Raw genomic sequence first — 18,917 nt, 5'->3', positions numbered from 1 at the left:
TGGTTGATTCCCTCAATAAAATTTTTCTGGTTCAGCCCCTAGTAATGAGAAAGGTACACCATGTCAACTGCAAATTCTTATGGCTGCTGTTGCCTGCAACTTGCAAGGCTATAAGCAATTGCACCTTTTTTCTTAATAAATAAAATTTTATTTTATATTTTTTTACTTTGATTTGGTCTTTTTATAAATTCCTTTTGACCATCGACAAAATGACGACTGCCTTTGAGAATAGTCTCTGTCCCTTGGTGGTCTCAGGTGCTTATAAATAAACCATTGGCTTGTTTGCTTTCTATATCCCAACACTTGAGTTTCTAACAAAGAAAAATGTTTTCCTTAGTCATGAAATCTCTCAAATCTCTCTTAACTCCTCTTCTGCACCGCTACATCCATGAAGATTTCCATGCAGTTGTTGCTAAGATGACCATCATCGACACTTTTCTCTTCCTTGTAATCAAGCTAGCTACCTACTTCTCCATTACTAGTGATTTTTAATTTCTGTTTATTAATTCATTCTTGAACGTAACGTTTTCATGCAGATTGTGCACTCCATTGATAAGCTGGGAATATGGCCAAAGCTACCTGTGTTCTTAGGCCTGTTTTATCTGGGTATCCGCCGCCACCTTCACCAGGAGTACAACTTATTGAACGTTGGGAAAACTCCCACCGGCGTTCGCTTTAATCCCGTCGATTATCCTTATAGGACAGCCGACGGAACATTCAATGATCCCTTCAATGAAGGTGCTGGCAGCCAAGGAACCTTTTTTGGCCGGAACATGCTCCCCGTTATCCAAACAGATAAGGTATACATAAATTTTAAGACCTCACAGCTAACCAATAAATTGTGCTTAAATTTGATTTGATAATGATAAATATAATGATGATATTGTATAGCTGAAGAAGCCAGATCCCATGGTGGTAGCCACAAAACTACTAGCTCGGAGAAAATTTAAAGACACAGGAAAGCAATTCAACATGATTGCAGCTTCTTGGATTCAGTTTATGATCCATGATTGGATTGATCACCTGGAGGAAACCAACCAGGTCTACCCCAGCTTTTTCCAATTAATTATATGAACCACTTTTTATTTTAAAACCATTCTCTTTTTAGATTATTTTTTTAACCATTAAATTTTAATGAGAATTTGAATTTAAAATTTTATACTTTTGAAATTTATTTATTTAATAAAATTAATATTTTTTATAATAAAAAAATGATGATGTTGATTTTATTTATTTATTTAAATTTATGCGGTTGAGATTAAAATTAAAGATTTCATAATAATTATGAAGAAAAATAATTAAATTAAATTACTGTAACAAAAGGGAGTCTTTCAATATTAAATTGGGTTGCTTAGATCAATTTCATATTTTCAATCTTCCATTAATTACGACAATTACACCATTAGACGTAGTCCATATAGGTTTATCAGTTTTCAAGACATAAATATATAGATTCATATATTTCTTCCGTTTTGTTGTAACAGATGATTTAAAAAAAAATATCTCAATTTATTTAGGATTTTAAAAAATTAAAAAAGTATTAATTTTTTTATATAAAATAATATTATTCAATCATTTTCTTAATTTTTATGTAAAAATTTCAAAAAACTATTTAAATAAGACAGATAAAGTATTTAATTAGTGCGTTCCATCACATATCTTATATCTTGAGGTCCATAATAGATTAAGTACATAAAGCAATCGTTAAGATTGATTTACAAACAAATTTGTAAAATTTTCATATTAACAAATATATTAAAACTTTATTTACTATGATTTTTTTCCTCAAGCATATGAAAAAATAAAAATATTTAAACAATTTTATTGTTTAATTATCTTTTTGGTTGTGTCTTTAATTTTACTTAAACTAACTCAATTCATCTATTTTTTTTTTAATTATCTGTATGATTAATAAAATAATGAAGTTGAATTCCTGAAAATTTCTGCAGCCTGGTTTTCAAGCTTAAAATATTTTGTATCATTTATGTAAATACAGATTGAACTGGCTGCTCCTAGAGAGGTTGCAAGTGAATGTCCCCTTAAATCCTTCAAGTTCTACAAGACAAAGCAAGTTCCCACAGGCTTCTACGATATCAAGACTGGCACATTGAACACCCGCACACCTTGGTGGTAAGATTATTATTATTATTTGGTCAGTATTTAGATTTTAACTACTTGAGATTTTATAGTTCTGAAATTAAATTCAATATAGACTGAAAATCCAAATCAAATTTCAATTAAAACGGAACTAATTTAAATCAAAATTAAAATTGGATCAAAACTAATCAAAAATTGTTTTTTTCTTCTTTCTAAAAAAAATTGAAAAAAAAAAATCAATATTTGAATTTGATCAAAATAGGAAATACATAATCAAAATTAGAACCGGACCAAAATCAAGGATAACCCTTAATGGCCTATCCTGGTCTTCCAAAACCGTGAACTAAAACTATTAATTCAAGTTCGAAACCAGTGTTTGACCACCTCTGCCATTAAATCAAAACTCATTGATTCCTCGGTTTAAAGTATAATTATTAAAATTAATCATATATATGATTAAAGATTAAAAATGTTTATGCATGCATGTGAAGGGATGGAAGTGCAATATATGGTAGCAACGAAGAAAGGCTACATAAGGTGAGGACATATAAAGATGGCAAGCTCAAAATTTCAGAAGATGACCTTCTCCTCCATGACCAAGATGGTATTGCCCTATCTGGAGACGTTCGCAATAGCTGGATTGGTGTATCCACTTTGCAGGCTCTCTTTGTCAAGGAGCATAATGCAGTCTGCGATGCCCTCAAGGTGACTAATTGATAGTTGTTTGACTAATTTTTTTTTTTTATAATTAATTCCGACCAAGACACTGTCATAAGAGTGTTATTAATTTTTATTTTTGTTTTTTGATGTTTTAGAAGGAATATCCAGATTTAAAGGACGAAGAATTATATAGGCATGCAAGATTGGTTACAGCTGCTGTAATTGCAAAGATTCACACCATTGATTGGACTGTGGAGCTTCTGAAAACTGATACATTATTGGCAGGAATGCGTGCCAATTGGTAAATTAATTAAGCCTCTATTTTTTTATTTTTTTAAAATAAAGGTAAGAAGAGTACATCATTAAAAAATACATCTACCACCAGACTAACCCTAAAGTTTACAAAATTTTCAGGTATGGATTGCTGGGAAAGAAATTTAAGGACACATTTGGGCACGTTGGAGGTGCCATCTTAGGAGGGCTTGTTGGTTTGAAGAAACCTGATAATCATGGTGTTCCATATTCATTGACTGAAGAGTTTGTGAGTGTTTACAGGATGCACTCACTTCTGCCTGATCATCTTGCTCTTAGAGACATCTCCAGTGAACCAGGCCCCAACAAATCTCTACCCTTAAAGGAAGAGTAAGTTTACTGCTCTCACATCTGCACCATTCCTCTTTCAATGTAATAGATTATTCAACAGCATTTTGTTGTTCTTTTTCTTACAGGATTCCTATGCAAAACCTGATAGGCCTCAAAGGAGAAGAGGCTCTACCAAAAATTGGATTCACGAGCCAAACGGTCTCAATGGGTCACCAAGCTAGTGGAGCCCTGGAGCTCTGGAACTACCCTCTATGGCTCAGGGATGTTATTGCGCAGGACATCACTGGGCATGATAGGTTGGATCACGTCGACCTACCAGCTCTTGAAGGTATCAAACTGATAGTTTCTAACTATTTTTTGAAGTGATTTATCGTCATATGATATTAAATTATTAACCTGTTTGACAAAATTGATGCAGTTTATAGGGATAGGGAGAGGAATGTTGCAAGGTACAATGAGTTCCGCAGATCCATCCTGTTGATACCCATATCAAAATGGGAAGATTTGACTGATGATAAAGAAGCCATTGAAGTGCTAAATGAAGTGTACGGTGAAGATGTTGAAGAACTTGATCTTCTTGTAGGCCTCATGGCAGAGAAGAAGATTACAGGATTTGCCATTAGTGAGACTGCTTTCATCATATTCCTTCTCATGGCAACTAGGTAATTAATTAATCAACTAATCAAACAATAAACATAAATAATTAAAGAAAAATTAAAGCTCTAAATTCTGGGTTGGTGACACATGCAGGAGGCTAGAAGCTGACAGGTTCTTCACAAGCAATTTCAATGAGGAAACATACACAAAGAAGGGATTCGAATGGGTGAATACTACAGAGAGTTTAAAAGATGTGCTTGATCGTCACTACCCAGAAATGACGAACAAGTGGATGAACTCTGCAAGTGCATTCTCTGTTTGGGACTCACCTCCTGTTGCTGACAATCCCATCCCTCTCTATCTTCGTATTCCACAGTGAAAAGGCCATGCTTCTAAAAGATTTGTTTGCTTTCATCTGAATAAAGTTGTTGGAGAATAAATTTGTATTAGCCAAAATTTCCATTGTTGTAAAATACATTTATTTTATTGATAAATTTATAAATTCTTTTGTTATTAATAATATATGAATTTTAACTTAATAATACTATAGTTGTTTTTAAAATGTGAAGTTTTGAATTAAAATTTTAATTAAAATTAATTTATTAAAAATATATAATTCATAATTTTTCAATATAAAATTATTACGATTAGCAATAAATTTATAATTTTTATTATTTTAAATAAAATTTTACTTCATTTTAATATGCAAATCATAACTCTATTGGGTGTGAGGAACAAATCAACTTAAGTGCAAAGAGAGGCATAAACTATTTCAAAAGGGCTTTTACCAATTAAACTATTAAACATAATTATAGGTAAACTTTGCAATATAAATAATCAAATCTCAATTATAAGTATATGCGAATAGAGCTGCTTTTATGCACACTTAGTTTAGGAGGGTGAGGTGAATGAATAAGTTTGAGACAAAATACATGAAGTATGAAGATTTAACTTACTTAAATTTGGATTAATTAAAACTAATAAATTAGTTAGTTGATTTTTTACCCTCATAAATTTATTGAATTCCTATTTTTGAAACTCCCCTCGAATCGCAATTAAGACATCTAGTTAATACTTGAAACTTGAAATTCTCTCCTTAATTAAAAGATTAGAACTAACTTATTGGTTAATTGATCCTGGACCCTTATAAATGAGAAATTATAAAAATAAAATGATGATTCTATGTAGGATGTTTTACATAGAATGGCAAGCCAGTGAAATATAGACAAATGCATATAAATGGATCCTATTAAATAATAATTGTCTGACGGTGATTCTAAAAAAAATAACCACTTAGCTATTTTAAAAAGGCCTAATGGTCAATTTTGGTCAAAACTTTACGTGAATTGTCAATTTTGACAAAAAAAAATTTTCTAGTCAATTTTGGCATGTTTTCGCAAATTAGACTCAATCTTGGCTAGGGGAGAGAATTGCTTCTGGAGATGCATACGTGGTAGCCAAGTTAGCAACAAATAATAATATTTAATTGTGGGGCTTACAGTAGTTAACCATGGTTAGCTTCTGAAAAAACGATTACATTTTAGGCAAAACCAAAATGCAATCTTTCTATTTCCTTCTCTTAAACAAAGAATTCTTCAAGCGAACTATAAATCAAAGTCTTCTTTCTCCTAGGGTTCTTGCGCAAAGGAAAGTCTAGGTTTTTTTATGCTATGGCTTCTGGGATCTGGCATGATAGAAATTCAAGACCCTTAACACCTGCAAGCAATGCAAGGGGAGAGATTTCAGTTAGCTCAAGTGGGAGTAGTGGCCAAATCCTATGCCAACATGATGTCCTTGCAATACTTTATATTTCTTCGACAAAAGGCAATCCAAGGAGAAGATTTTGGAGATGTCCTAATTGGAAGGTAAATACACAATAATATAGTACAATTAAAGTGATTTTTATATAGTTTGAACTGAAATTAATTGAATCTTCTTTTCTATTACTATAGGATGAGTCTAGTTATGGATTTTTCCAATGGATTGACCCAGATGTGCCATAGCATGAGGAAGTTGTATTTGATGGATTATTTAAAAAGGTTGATGATTTGAATGCCATGTTGGTGGAAAAGATGCAAGTTGAGAGGGAAGTTTATATGTAGTTGAAGAAATCATTAAAGAGGGCAAAAATAGCTAATGAACATTTAGCAAAGACCAAGCTTGAAAATTTGTTTATGCTTAAAGAACTGAAGAAGCTGAAGTTTGGAAAGAAAAATATTGAAATGAAGTGGAGGTTCTATAAATTAGCTGTATTGATATTTGTAGTGATTATGGTATGTGTGAATTTGCTTATAAGCAAATATGGAAAGAGATCAACCCTTTGTATAGATTAGGAAATTATGTTTGGCTTTGGCTTAGGAAATTAGTTGTACTGATAGGGTGATTAAGTTGTATGACTTTCGCTTTAAACAATGAATGAATGTTATTATTTTGTGTCAATTGTGTTTTTTTTGTTAATTATAATATGAGGAAAAAAAAATATATCGTGGACTCAGTTAAGAGCTATTGTATTGGTATAAGATTGTTAATATAGTCAGATTTTGCATTATGTTAATATATTCAATGAAGAAATGAGAAATAACAAACCATTAGATAACATTTAAATTTAACTGAAATTCATCACTTTTCATTTCATCTGTGCATAAACCACGTACAAAATATATTTTTTAACAGCATAAAATGTAAAGTGTGGATTAGGACTAATAACCTATGCATTATCCATAGTTTACAAATTTGGCCTATAATGAATATTGACCATGTACAAAATATGCCTATAACCATTGTCAACACTATCAACAATCTTGCACACAAGCAAACACTATCAACAATCTTGCACACAAGCAAACACTAAAGTGTATGTCTGGTCTAGATGCAGTAAGGTACAAAAGAGAGCCAATCATACCTCTATAAAGCTTGGTATCTACTTCTTTACCTTTTTCATCATTGTCCATTTTAATTGTTGAACTCATAGGAGTGCCCATGCTCTTCAAATCTTCCATTTTAAATTTCTTCAACATATCCTTGATGTACTTTGATTGATTTATGAAGATGCCATCTTTCATTTGCTTAATTTGAAGTCCAAGGAAGAATGTGAGCTCCCCCATCATGCTCATCTCAAATTCATTCTGCATAATCTTAGAAAATTTCTTGCAAAGAGATTCTTTAGTAGCACCGAAAATTATATCATCAACATAAATTTGCACAATGAGCATATCATTATGATGCTTCTTAACAAAAAGTGTTGTGTCCACTTTGCCTCTTTGGAAATCATTTTGTAAAAGGAATTTACTAAGCCTTTCATACCAAGCTCTAGGAGCTTGTTTTAAACCATATAAAGCTTTAGTAAGCTTATAAACATGATTTGGATGTTCATGATTTTCAAAGCCCAGAGGTTGTGCAACATACACCTCCTCATTAATATAACCATTTAAAAATGCACTCTTGACATCCATTTGATAAAGAATAAAATCCTTGAAACATGCAAAGGCACACAACATTCTAATAGCTTCAATTCTAGCAACTGGAGCAAAGGTTTCATCAAAATAAATCCCTTCCTCTTGGTTGTAGCCTTGAGCCACTAGTCTAGTTTTGTTTCTAACAACATTGTCTTTTTCATCTATTTTGTTTCTAAAAACCCATTTAGTACCAATAATTGAATGATTTTTTGGTTTAGGCACTAAATTCCAAACTTTATTTCTCTCAAATGGATTTAGTTCTTCTTGCATGGAAAGAATCTAACTTTCATCATTTTGAGCTTCTTCAAAACATTTAGGTTCAATTTGTGAAACAAAGACAACATTACCAAAATATTTTCTCAATTGTGCTCTAGTCATCATCCTTTGAGATGGATCATCAATGATGTCTTCTTGGGGATGATTTCTATGGAATCTCCATTCTTTAGGCAAATCTTCATGTTGGGGCTCATTCACTTGTAATTCTTCCAAATTTGGCATTTCTTCATTGATTTGATCATTATTGGCATTATGGACATCTATTGTGGTATCTCCTTGAGTTTCTTCATCTTTATCATTAATTTGTTCCATTTCTTTACTTGATATTATATTTTCTTTTCCAAACACCTGCTCATCATTATCATTAAAAACATCTTTCCTTCTAATAGAAGGGTTAGTCTCATCAAACAAAACATGAATAGTTTCCTCAATAACTAAAGTTCTGCTATTAAACACTCTATAGGCTTTACTCTTTGTTGAATACCCAAGAAAGATTCCTTCATCGAATTTAGCATCAAATTTCTTTAAGTTGTCCTTCTTGTTATTTAAAATATAGCACTTACAACCAAATGCTTTGAAATATTAGATATTTGGTTTTCTTCCTTTCCACAGCTTATAGGGGGTCTTTTTCAAAATTGATCTAATCAAAATTCTATTCAACACATAGCAAGAAGTATTAATAGCTTCAGCTCAAAAATACTTTGGCAGATTATTTTCATTCAACATGGTTCTAGTCATTTCTTGCAAAGTCCTATTTTTCCTTTCTACAACCCCATTTTGTTGTGGTGTTCTAGGAGCTGAAAAATTATGATTGATTCCATGTTTATCACAATATCTCTCAAATAAATGATTTTCAAATTCAGTTCCATGATCACTTCTTATAGATGTGATGCAAAAACCTTTTTCATTTTGAACCATTTTACTAAAAGAGGTGAATTTCTCAAAAGTCTCATCCTTGTGAGCAAGGAAGAATGTCCATGTATATCTTGAATAGTCATCAACAATAACTAAAGCATATGTCTTCCCACCAAGACTAGTAGGAGATACGAGTCCAAATAAATCAAGATGAAGCAATTCTAATGGCCTAGTGGTAGACACAATATTTTTAGATTTAAAAGATGCTCTAGTATGTTTTCCTAGTGCACATGCCCTACATTGAAATTCATTTTCATAATTAATCTTAGGAAGACCATTAACAAGTTCTTTCTTAGACAATTTTGAGAGTGTATGCATGCTTGCATGACCTAGTCTTCTATGCCACAAATAACTAGAGTTATCAAAAGATACTAGACATGTACCATGATTAGTTTCAAAATTATTCATGTCAAGTAAGTAAACATTATTAGATCTATTGGCAATGAACAATGTACCATTATCTAAGTTATTGATTGTACAAAGAGAAGAAGTGAACTTTACCTCAAAACCTTTATCACAAAGTTGGCTTACACTTAGCAAGTTGTATTTCAAGCCTTCAATAAGCGACACATCTTCAATGCAAGGTTTGGTTCCAATTGTGCCATTTCCAATTATTTTTCCTTTCCCTTTATCTCCAAATTTCACATGTCCTCCAACTTCCGTTGTGATTTTTGAAAACTTGTCCTTTTCACCGGTCATGTGCTTTGAACAACCACTATCTATATACCATTTTTCACTTTCCTTCATCCCTTTGAAACAAACCTGAAATTTAATCATTGAGTTTTAGGTACCCAAGCAACTTTGGGTCCTTAAGGGTTAGTGATCTTAGGTAAGGTTACCTTTGGCACCCATACATTCTTTACCTTAAGAAGATCCTTCCTAAGTGCACAAGAACTAATCATATGACATTTTTTATTGCAATAATAACATGTGACATTAGGCAAGGAGGATGTAGATGCTTTAATGAAATGATTCTTATATTTACCATAGTTTATGAAACCATCAAAACCAATTCCATATTTTTCATTTGAGATTCTTTGGTTTCCAAGAAGTACATCTAGAGTTTCTTTTCCTTTTGTAAATTTTGCCAAATCATTTGTCAAAGATACTATTTTAGCTTCAGAAACTTTATTTTTCTCAATGAGCATTTCACAAGTTCCTTTTGAGATTTTCAACTCTAAATCTAGTTCTTTAAACAAGGCAATTTGTCCTTTGTAAAATTCATTTTCTTTATACACATTGGACATGGCAATATTCTGTGATCTCAATGATTCAATTTCTAAATTCATTTTAGTGCATTTTTTCTTGTAATTTCTATACTCATCATATACTCTAGCAAATGCAAGTTCAAGTTCTTCTACATTAGGAGGTTCATAAGAGTTTACCTCATTGTCACTTTTTTCTTCCTTTTGTGAACTCTCGACTTTCTCTTCAACTGCCATCATACAAAGGTGAGCAGTCTCCTTGTCACTTGATTCATCATTTGAAGATTCTTCACTGTTGCTCCATACTACTTTCATAGTTTTCTTGCTCCTGTCTTCTTTTCCTTTCTTCTTTTTGAGTAATGGACATTTGGGCTTGATATGTCCAAGTTTGTGACACTCATAACATACAACTTCTTCTTTAGAATCCTTAAAACGTTTATCCCTGGAAGTATACTTTTTCAAGAATTTTTTATATTTACTTCCTCCCTTCTTGAAAGCTCTTTTGAATTTTCTCGCAAGCATAGCCATTTCATCATCATCATCATCACTTGAAGCACTTGAGTTGTCACTTGAGTCAACTTTGAATGCAACTCCTTTCTTCTTATCTTCATCCTTGTTTGACTTGAGAGTAATGCTTTTCTTCTTCTTTTGCTCATTTTCAACTTCATCTTTCTTATATACCATCTCATGTGCAATGAGAGATCCAATGAGTTCATCATAAGTGAATGTTTTAAAATCCTTGGTATCTTGGATAACTGTAGTCTTTGCTTCCCAAGATTTTGGAAGTGATCTTAGAATTTTCTTCACAAGTTCGGCTTCCTCAAATCTTTTACCAAGTGCTTTGAGAAGATTTACAAGGTCGGTAAACCTTGTACTCATATCAGCAATTGATTCTCCTGGCTTCATTTCGAAAAGCTCATAATCTTGGATAATGAGGTTTGCTTTGGACTCTTTGACGACATCAGTTCCTTCATAAGTGACCTCAAGCTTATCCCAAATTTCCTTGGCAGATTGACATCCTGAAACACGATTGTATTCATTAAGGTCAAGTGAGCAATGCAAAATATTAATAGCTTTAGCATTTATAGAAATTTTCTTCCAATCATTATCATCATATTCATCTTCATGTTTTGGTACTTTTGTAGTTCCTTGACCATTCTTTTGAGGAACATGTGGACCATTTTTAATAATTCTCCATGCTTCAATATCTACAGATTGTATAAAATTTCTCATTCTTACTTTCCAAAATGAATAATTAGTGCCATTGAAGAGTGGTGGTCTAGTAATTGAGTAGCCTTCAGCTAGTGGTGCGGGTATACCGGCAGTGTTGCTAGATGAACCAGCCATTATGGATCACTCCAAGGTTGTAACACCCTAAGCAAGAGAGACAGGCTCTGATACCAATTTGTTGTCCCAAAATAGTCCAAGAGGGGGGTGAATTGGACTTTAATAATTTTTCGGCCCTTGCTTGTAGCCTAATGAAAAATTGTGGCTTTGTTCAACTAGGTGCTCCTTTGTATATGATAAAAGTGATATGTATTTCAATAAAGTGTCCCTAAATTGCAATTCAAGTTTTAATCAATATTTATAGCAATTTTTAACATAACATGCATCACAAAATATTCAACTAATTTTTCAACTTACTCGATATATCCTCAAGTATATCAACTCAAACTATTCAATCAACATTCAATATCATGTATAAAAATTAAATTGCACAAAAGTAAAGAAATTAAGGTTAGAGAGATCAAACACAATGATTTTTATAGTGGTTCGGCTTAACTAGCCTACATCCACTCTCTCAAAGAACCCTCTTTGAGTCTTCTCTTCACTATTTGCTCTTTTAAGGCAAGAGACCAAAAGCCCTTTACAACTTTTTCACCACCAAGCTTTTACCAAGTTAACTTGAACCCTTGACAAGTGCTATCTCAAGCACTTACACTCTCAAGCTTCAATAGGTGCTTGTACAATCTCTCTTAAATGCAACTTAATGTTTTAACAGTCACTCTCACTCAATGTAAAAACAACTATAAAGAAGAGATGAGTTGATTTGCCAATGGTAGCTCAAAGACTTTAAAGCTCTTGAATGAAAGCAATAAATGAAAAATCAAGGTTGGAGTTCAAATGTAAGCTTTCATCAAGTGTAAAATGAAGTAAAGAAAGTGTATTTATAGTCCCAAATCATTTTAAACCGTTTGAAGCCTTTTTGGAATGTTATACACTCTGTTCTAGGCGAAATAGCCGTTATTTTGTCTTTTTGTGCGAAGATAAGCAACTCTGATCATTTAGCAAACTAATGAAATTTTGGCAACAGTAGTAAACTAGTTAGTAAACTAATGTTTTAGCAAACACATTAGCAAACTAATATTTTAGCAAACAGGCTAGCAAACTAATTTATCAGATGTCTGTTTCAAATTGTAATCTTAAACAAATGATTTTAGACCTTAAGAAAAATATATATATTTATATATACTCCAATAGTAATATCCAAGGTCATGATGAGAGAGAATTTTATAAAATAATTAAAAGAAAAAAATTTAATTTTGAGCTCCATTTGACTAAACTTTCATCTATTCTTTTTACACAAGTCTTAAGACTCAATTTCTAACTCTATGACTTTCATACCTTTACTTTGAGTCTTGGCTTACATAATCTTGTTCTTTCTTATTTTGAATTTGTCTTGAGATACCTTTGAGTATTCTTCCTCCTTAGATGCAACTTCAAAGATTCTTTATGAATAAGAGAAAGAATCTACACATCACTTTAAAAGTTGGGTTAGATAGATTCTATTTGAGTTTTGTTATCATCAAAATCAATGTTCATTTTGAGCTACACGGGATCAACAATAAGTAACTAATAATTGAATTTTATTTATTTTTAAATTGATTAAATGATTTTAATAATTATTAAAAAAATAATTTTATTTATAATTTATAAGTATAATAGTTATATTATTATTATAAAATAAAATTAAATATATTTTTAATATAAATATTTTTTTATTTATTAATTATATTAAAAAATAAATAAATAATAATAATAACCGCAACACGACGCGGACTTTTTCTAAAACACGGACTACCGGGCCTGGCCTCATTCAGCCATGCAGCACGCAGAGTCACGTAGCCGAAATAGAATAACAACAACTTGTAGATGCGCAGAAATTATCTAACCAATCAATATTCTTTAAAGGCTGCTTCATCAGAGTCACGTTGGATAAATTTTAATTTTTCATTAATTGATCTCTCAAAATTTTTATTGACTTCTAATAATTTATAATTTATTTATAATAATTTAAATTGAACATAAAGTTGTTTGATTGTCATTAAATAAGTATATAAATTTAACTAAAAATAGTTATTCAAACTTTTAATTATGTGTACAAGTTAAAATTTGATTGATAATTGTTATTTGAAAAATAAATACAAGTCAATATATAATAATTTTCTATGATGTAATTTCAAATCAATGACATTTGCCAATTTGTGTTTTTCTATCCTTATCCTTTTATGAGTATCATATAATTTTTTTTTTTTACTTTTCTCTCATTTAACTTTTTATCTTTTATATTATTCAAATTAAAAAATATTTTTATTTATATCTATACAAGCCAATAAAATTAGTAGCCTCAATTTTTTTTTTTTTTGTAAATTTTGGATTGATGAAATTAAATGTATATTTATTTTTATCTGATATATTTAGTTTGTTATTTTATTAATTTCTATTTTTTTATATCTTTTTAATTTTAATGATTTTATGTTATGCCATATAGTCTAACTATTTAGGTTTATATTTATTTATACATTTACTTCTAAGTCTATGAATTTATGCAAGCATTTGTTATAATACTTTATTTTTATTTCTTTTATTTATTTAATTAATAAAATTTATATTATGAAAGATATATAATAATCAAAACTATATTTATATATTTATGATTAAAATTTTATTATAATTTTTAATTGTTAAAAAATATTAAACTAGTCCTTTTCTAAATCAACCTTGTAAGAGTATTTCTTCCTCTGAATCTATGGGCAAAAAAAATTCTTTACCTCCCAAAAGGAAAGACAAACAGCCAATTAAACATTCACATCCTTCACAAATGACCGTCCAACCCTAAAGTTTACAGGTTAAGCCTGAAAATACATCAGAAGAGGACGAAGTTATCAATACTTGCTCCACTCCTTCTGACAATGATTCTGAAAAAGACCTTACTGATATTATCAATCTCCTTATGGCTACTTCTATAGAATCTTATATATAATTTATTTTTTTATTACATATATAAAAGAAGGGAGAATTCTACTTAAATCTTCTAGACTCAAAAAATATGTGGCTACCAATATCCTATGCCCATCCCTACTTATTTGAATGTTTTATTGGTATATTATTTATGGTTGATTCCCTCAATAAAATTTTTCTGGGTCGGCCCCTAACAATGAGAAAGGTACAACATGTCAACTGCAAATTCTTATGGCTGCTGTTGCCTGCAACTTGCAAGGCAATAGCAACTTTTTTGTTTTTTTTATAAGAAGCAATTGTACCTTTTTTCTTAATAAATAAAAATTTTATTTTATATTTTTTTACTTTGATTTGGTCTTTTTATAAATTCCTTTTGGCCATCCACAAAATTCCTTTTTATAAATTCCTTTGCTTTCTATGTCCCAACACTTGAGTTTCTAACAAAGAAAAATGTTTTCCTTAGTCATGAAATCTCTCAAATCTCTCTTAACTCCTCTTCTGCACCGCTACATCCATGAAGATTTCCATGCAGTTGTTGCTAAGATGACCATCATCGACACTTTTCTCTTCCTTGTAATCAAGCTAGCTACCTACTTCTCCATTACTAGTGATTTTTAATCTTTGTTTATTAATTCATTCTTGAACGTAACGTTTTCATGCAGATTGTGCACTCCATTGATAAGCTGGGAATATGGCCAAAGCTACCTGTGTTCTTAGGTCTGTTTTATCTGGGTATCCGCCGCCACCTTCACCAGGAGTACAACTTATTGAACGTTGGGAAAACTCCCACCGGCGTTCGCTTTAATCCCGTCGATTATCCTTACAGGACAGCCGACGGAACATTCAATGATCCCTTCAATGAAGGTGCTGGTAGCCAAGGAACCTTTTTTGGCCGGAACATGCTCCCCGTGAACCAAACAGATAAGGTATATATGCAAAAATTTTAAGACCTCACATCTAAGCTATATATCATGCTTATATTTGATTTGATAATTATAAATATAATGATGATATTGTATAGCTGAAGAAGCCAGATCCCATGGTGGTAGCCACAAAACTACTAGCTCGGAGAAAATTTAAAGACACAGGAAAGCAATTCAACATGATTGCAGCTTCTTGGATTCAGTTTATGATCCATGATTGGATTGATCACCTGGAGGAAACCAACCAGGTCTACCCCAGCTTTTTCCAATTAATTATATGAACCACTTTTTATTTTAAAACCATTCTCTTTTTAGATTATTTTTTTAACCATTAAATTTTAATGAGAATTTGAATTTAAAATTTTATACTTTTGAAATTTATTTATTTAATAAAATTAATATTTTTTATAATAAAAAAATGATGATGTTGATTTTATTTATTTATTTAAATTTATGCGGTTGAGATTAAAATTAAAGATTTCATAATAATTATCAAGAAAAATAATTAAATTAAATTACTGTAACAAAAGGGAGTCTTTCAATATTAAATTGGGTTGCTTAGATCAATTTCATATTTTCAATCTTCCATTAATTACGACAATTACACCATTAGACGTAGTCCATATAGGTTTATCAGTTTTCAAGACATAAATATATAGATTCATATATTTCTTCCGTTTTGTTGTAACAGATGATTTTAAAAAAAATTTATCTCACTTTATTTACGGTTTTAAAAAATCAAGAAAGTATTAATTTTTTTTATATAAAATAATATTATTCAATTATTTTCTTAATTTTTATGTAAAATTTTCAAAAAATTATTTAAATGAGACAAATAGGGTATTTAATTAATGCGTCCCATCACATATCTTATATCTTAAGGTTCATAATAGATTAAGTATATAGAGCCATCGTTAAGATTGATTTACAAACAAAATTATAGAATTTTCATATTAACAAACAGATTAAAACTTTATTTACTATGATTTTTTTTCCTCAAACATATGAAAAAATCAAAATATTTAAACAATTTTATTGTTTAATTATCTTTTTGGTTATGTGTCTTTAATTTTACTTAAACTAACTCAATTCATCTATTTTTTTTAAAATTATCTGTATGACTAATAAAATAATGAAGTTGAATTGCTGAAAATTTCTGCAGCCTGGTTTTCAAGCTTAAAATATTTTGTATCATTTATGTAAATACAGATTGAACTGGCTGCTCCTAGAGAGGTTGCAAGTGAATGTCCCCTTAAATCCTTCAAGTTCTACAAGACAAAGCAAGTTCCCACAGGCTTCTACGAGATCAAGACTGGCACATTGAACACCCGCACACCTTGGTGGTAAGATTATTATTATTATTTGGTCAGTATTTAGATTTTAACTACTCGAGATTTTATAGTTCTGAAATTAAATTCAATATAGACTGAAAATCCAAATCAAATTTGAATTAAAACGGAACTAATTTAAATCAAAATTAAAATTGGATCAAAACTAATCAAAAATTGTTTTTTTCTTCTTTCTAAAAAAAATTGAAAAAAAAAAATCAATATTTGAATTTGATCAAAATAGGAAATACATAATCAAAATTAGAACCGGACCAAAATCAAGGATAACCCTTAATGGCCTATCCTGGTCTTCCAAAACCTTGAACTAAAACTATTAATTCAAGTTCGAAACCAGTGTTTGACCACCTCTGCCATTAAATCAAAACTCATTGATTCCTCGGTTTAAAGTATAATTATTAAAATTAATCATATATATGATTAAAGATTAAAAATGTTTATGCATGCATGTGAAGGGATGGAAGTGCAATATATGGTAGCAACGAAGAAAGGCTACATAAGGTGAGGACATATAAAGATGGCAAGCTCAAAATTTCAGAAGATGACCTTCTCCTCCATGACCAAGATGGTATTGCCCTATCTGGAGACGTTCGCAATAGCTGGATTGGTGTCTCCACTTTGCAGGCTCTCTTTGTCAAGGAGCATAATGCAGTCTGCGATGCCCTCAAGGTGACTAATTGATAGTTGTTTGACTAATTTTTTTTTTTTTTTTATAATTAATTCCGACTAAGACACTGTCATAAGACTGTTATTAATTTTTATTTTTGTTTTTTGATGTTTTAGAAGGAATATCCAGATTTAAAGGACGAAGAATTATATAGGCATGCAAGATTGGTTACAGCTGCTGTAATTGCAAAGATTCACACCATTGATTGGACTGTGGAGCTTCTGAAAACTGATACATTATTGGCAGGAATGCGTGCCAATTGGTAAATTAATTAAGCCTCTATTTTTTTATTTTTTTAAAATAAAGGTAAGAAGAGTACATCATTAAAAAATACATCTACCACCAGACTAGCCCTAAAGTTTACAAAATTTTCAGGTATGGATTGCTGGGAAAGAAATTTAAGGACACATTTGGGCACGTTGGAGGTGCCATCTTAGGAGGGCTTGTTGGTTTGAAGAAACCTGATAATCATGGTGTTCCATATTCATTGACTGAAGAGTTTGTGAGTGTTTACAGGATGCACTCACTTCTGCCTGATCATCTTGCTCTTAGAGACATCTCCAGTGAACCAGGCCCCAACAAATCTCTACCCTTAAAGGAAGAGTAAGTTTACTGCTCTCACATCTGTACCATTCCTCTTTCAATGTAATCGATTATTCAACAGCATTTTGTTGTTCTTTTTCTTACAGGATTCCTATGCAAAACCTGATAGGCCTCAAAGGAGAAGAGGCTCTACCAAAAATTGGATTCACGAGCCAAATGGTCTCAATGGGTCACCAAGCTAGTGGAGCCCTGGAGCTCTGGAACTACCCTCTATGGCTTAGGGATGTTATTGCACAGGACATCACTGGCCATGATAGGTTGGATCACGTCGACCTACCAGCTCTTGAAGGTATCAAACTGATAGTTTCTAACTATTTTTTGAAGTGATTTATCGCCATATTATATTAAATTATTAACCTGTTTGACAAAATTGATGCAGTTTATAGGGATAGGGAGAGGAATGTTGCAAGGTACAATGAGTTCCGCAGATCCATCCTGTTGATACCCATATCAAAATGGGAAGATTTGACTGATGATAAAGAAGCCATTGAAGTGCTAAATGAAGTGTACGGTGAAGATGTTGAAGAACTTGATCTTCTTGTAGGCCTCATGGCAGAGAAGAAGATTAAAGGATTTGCCATTAGTGAGACTGCTTTCATCATATTCCTTCTCCTGGCAACTAGGTAATTAATTAATCAACTAATCAAACAATAAACATAAATAATTAAAGAAAAATTAAAGCTCTAAATTCTGGGTTGGTGACACATGCAGGAGGCTAGAAGCTGACAGGTTCTTCACAAGCAATTTCAATGAGGAAACATACACAAAGAAGGGATTCGAATGGGTGAATACTACAGAGAGTTTAAAAGATGTGCTTGATCGTCACTACCCAGAAATGACGAACAAGTGGATGAACTCTGCAAGTGCATTCTCTGTTTGGGACTCACCTCCTGTTGCTGACAATCCCATCCCTCTCTATCTTCGTATTCCACAGTGAAAAGGCCATGCTTCTAAAAGATTTGTTTGCTTTCATCTGAATAAAGTTGTTGGAGAATAAATTTGTATTAGCCAAAATTTCCATTGTTGTAAAATAAATTTATTTTATTGATAAATTTATAAATTCTTTTGCTATTAATAATATATGAATACTATACTTGTTTTGAAAGTGTGAAGTTTTGAATTTAAATTTTAATTAAAATTAATTTATTAAAAATATATAATTCATAATTTTTCAATATAAAATTATTACGATTGGCAATAAATTTATAATTTTTATTATTTTAAATAAAATTTTACTTCATTTTAATATGCAAATCATAACTATATTGGGTGTGAGGAACAAATCAACTTAAGTGCAAAGAGAGGCATAAACTATTTCAAAAGGGCTT

The 18,917-nt window shown here is 31.1% G+C and overlaps 2 protein-coding genes across 2 annotated transcripts; both read left to right on the top strand.

The window, feature by feature from the left end:
* The first annotated feature begins 280 nt into the window (after positions 1 to 280).
* Positions 281 to 4,477, top strand: LOC110651179 (alpha-dioxygenase PIOX-like). The gene is made up of 10 exons (XM_021806428.2): positions 281 to 447; positions 537 to 800; positions 892 to 1,041; positions 1,997 to 2,130; positions 2,589 to 2,802; positions 2,913 to 3,058; positions 3,172 to 3,399; positions 3,486 to 3,688; positions 3,779 to 4,022; positions 4,111 to 4,477. Exons 1-10 carry the CDS (start codon positions 325 to 327, stop codon positions 4,334 to 4,336), a joined length of 1,932 nt encoding a protein of 643 aa, XP_021662120.2. The 5' UTR covers positions 281 to 324; the 3' UTR covers positions 4,337 to 4,477.
* Positions 4,478 to 14,440: 9,963 nt separating this feature from the next.
* LOC110651180 (alpha-dioxygenase PIOX) lies at positions 14,441 to 18,694 on the top strand. The gene is made up of 10 exons (XM_021806429.2): positions 14,441 to 14,623; positions 14,713 to 14,976; positions 15,072 to 15,221; positions 16,183 to 16,316; positions 16,775 to 16,988; positions 17,103 to 17,248; positions 17,362 to 17,589; positions 17,676 to 17,878; positions 17,969 to 18,212; positions 18,301 to 18,694. The coding sequence occupies exons 1-10, from the start codon at positions 14,501 to 14,503 to the stop codon at positions 18,524 to 18,526; spliced, it is 1,932 nt and encodes a 643-aa protein (XP_021662121.2). The 5' UTR covers positions 14,441 to 14,500; the 3' UTR covers positions 18,527 to 18,694.
* Positions 18,695 to 18,917: the final 223 nt, after the last annotated feature.

Source organism: Hevea brasiliensis, chromosome 18 (genome assembly GCF_030052815.1).
Source record: "Hevea brasiliensis isolate MT/VB/25A 57/8 chromosome 18, ASM3005281v1, whole genome shotgun sequence".
Lineage (NCBI taxonomy): Eukaryota > Viridiplantae > Streptophyta > Magnoliopsida > Malpighiales > Euphorbiaceae > Hevea > Hevea brasiliensis.
This window is presented reverse-complemented; position numbering and strand designations above follow the sequence as displayed.

Bases quoted from the DNA above. Each gene is read 5' to 3' on its own strand.
- LOC110651179 (XM_021806428.2), top strand. From the start codon at position 325: ATGTTTTCCTTAGTCATGAAATCTCTCAAATCTCTCTTAACTCCTCTT. The intron at 448-536 runs GTAATCAAGCTA...GTTTTCATGCAG, and splicing joins TCGACACTTTTCTCTTCCTT to ATTGTGCACTCCATTGATAA. The intron at 3,400-3,485 runs GTAAGTTTACTG...TTTTTCTTACAG, and splicing joins TCTCTACCCTTAAAGGAAGA to GATTCCTATGCAAAACCTGA.
- LOC110651180 (XM_021806429.2), top strand. From the start codon at position 14,501: ATGTTTTCCTTAGTCATGAAATCTCTCAAATCTCTCTTAACTCCTCTT. The intron at 14,624-14,712 runs GTAATCAAGCTA...GTTTTCATGCAG, and splicing joins TCGACACTTTTCTCTTCCTT to ATTGTGCACTCCATTGATAA. The intron at 17,879-17,968 runs GTATCAAACTGA...AAATTGATGCAG, and splicing joins CGACCTACCAGCTCTTGAAG to TTTATAGGGATAGGGAGAGG.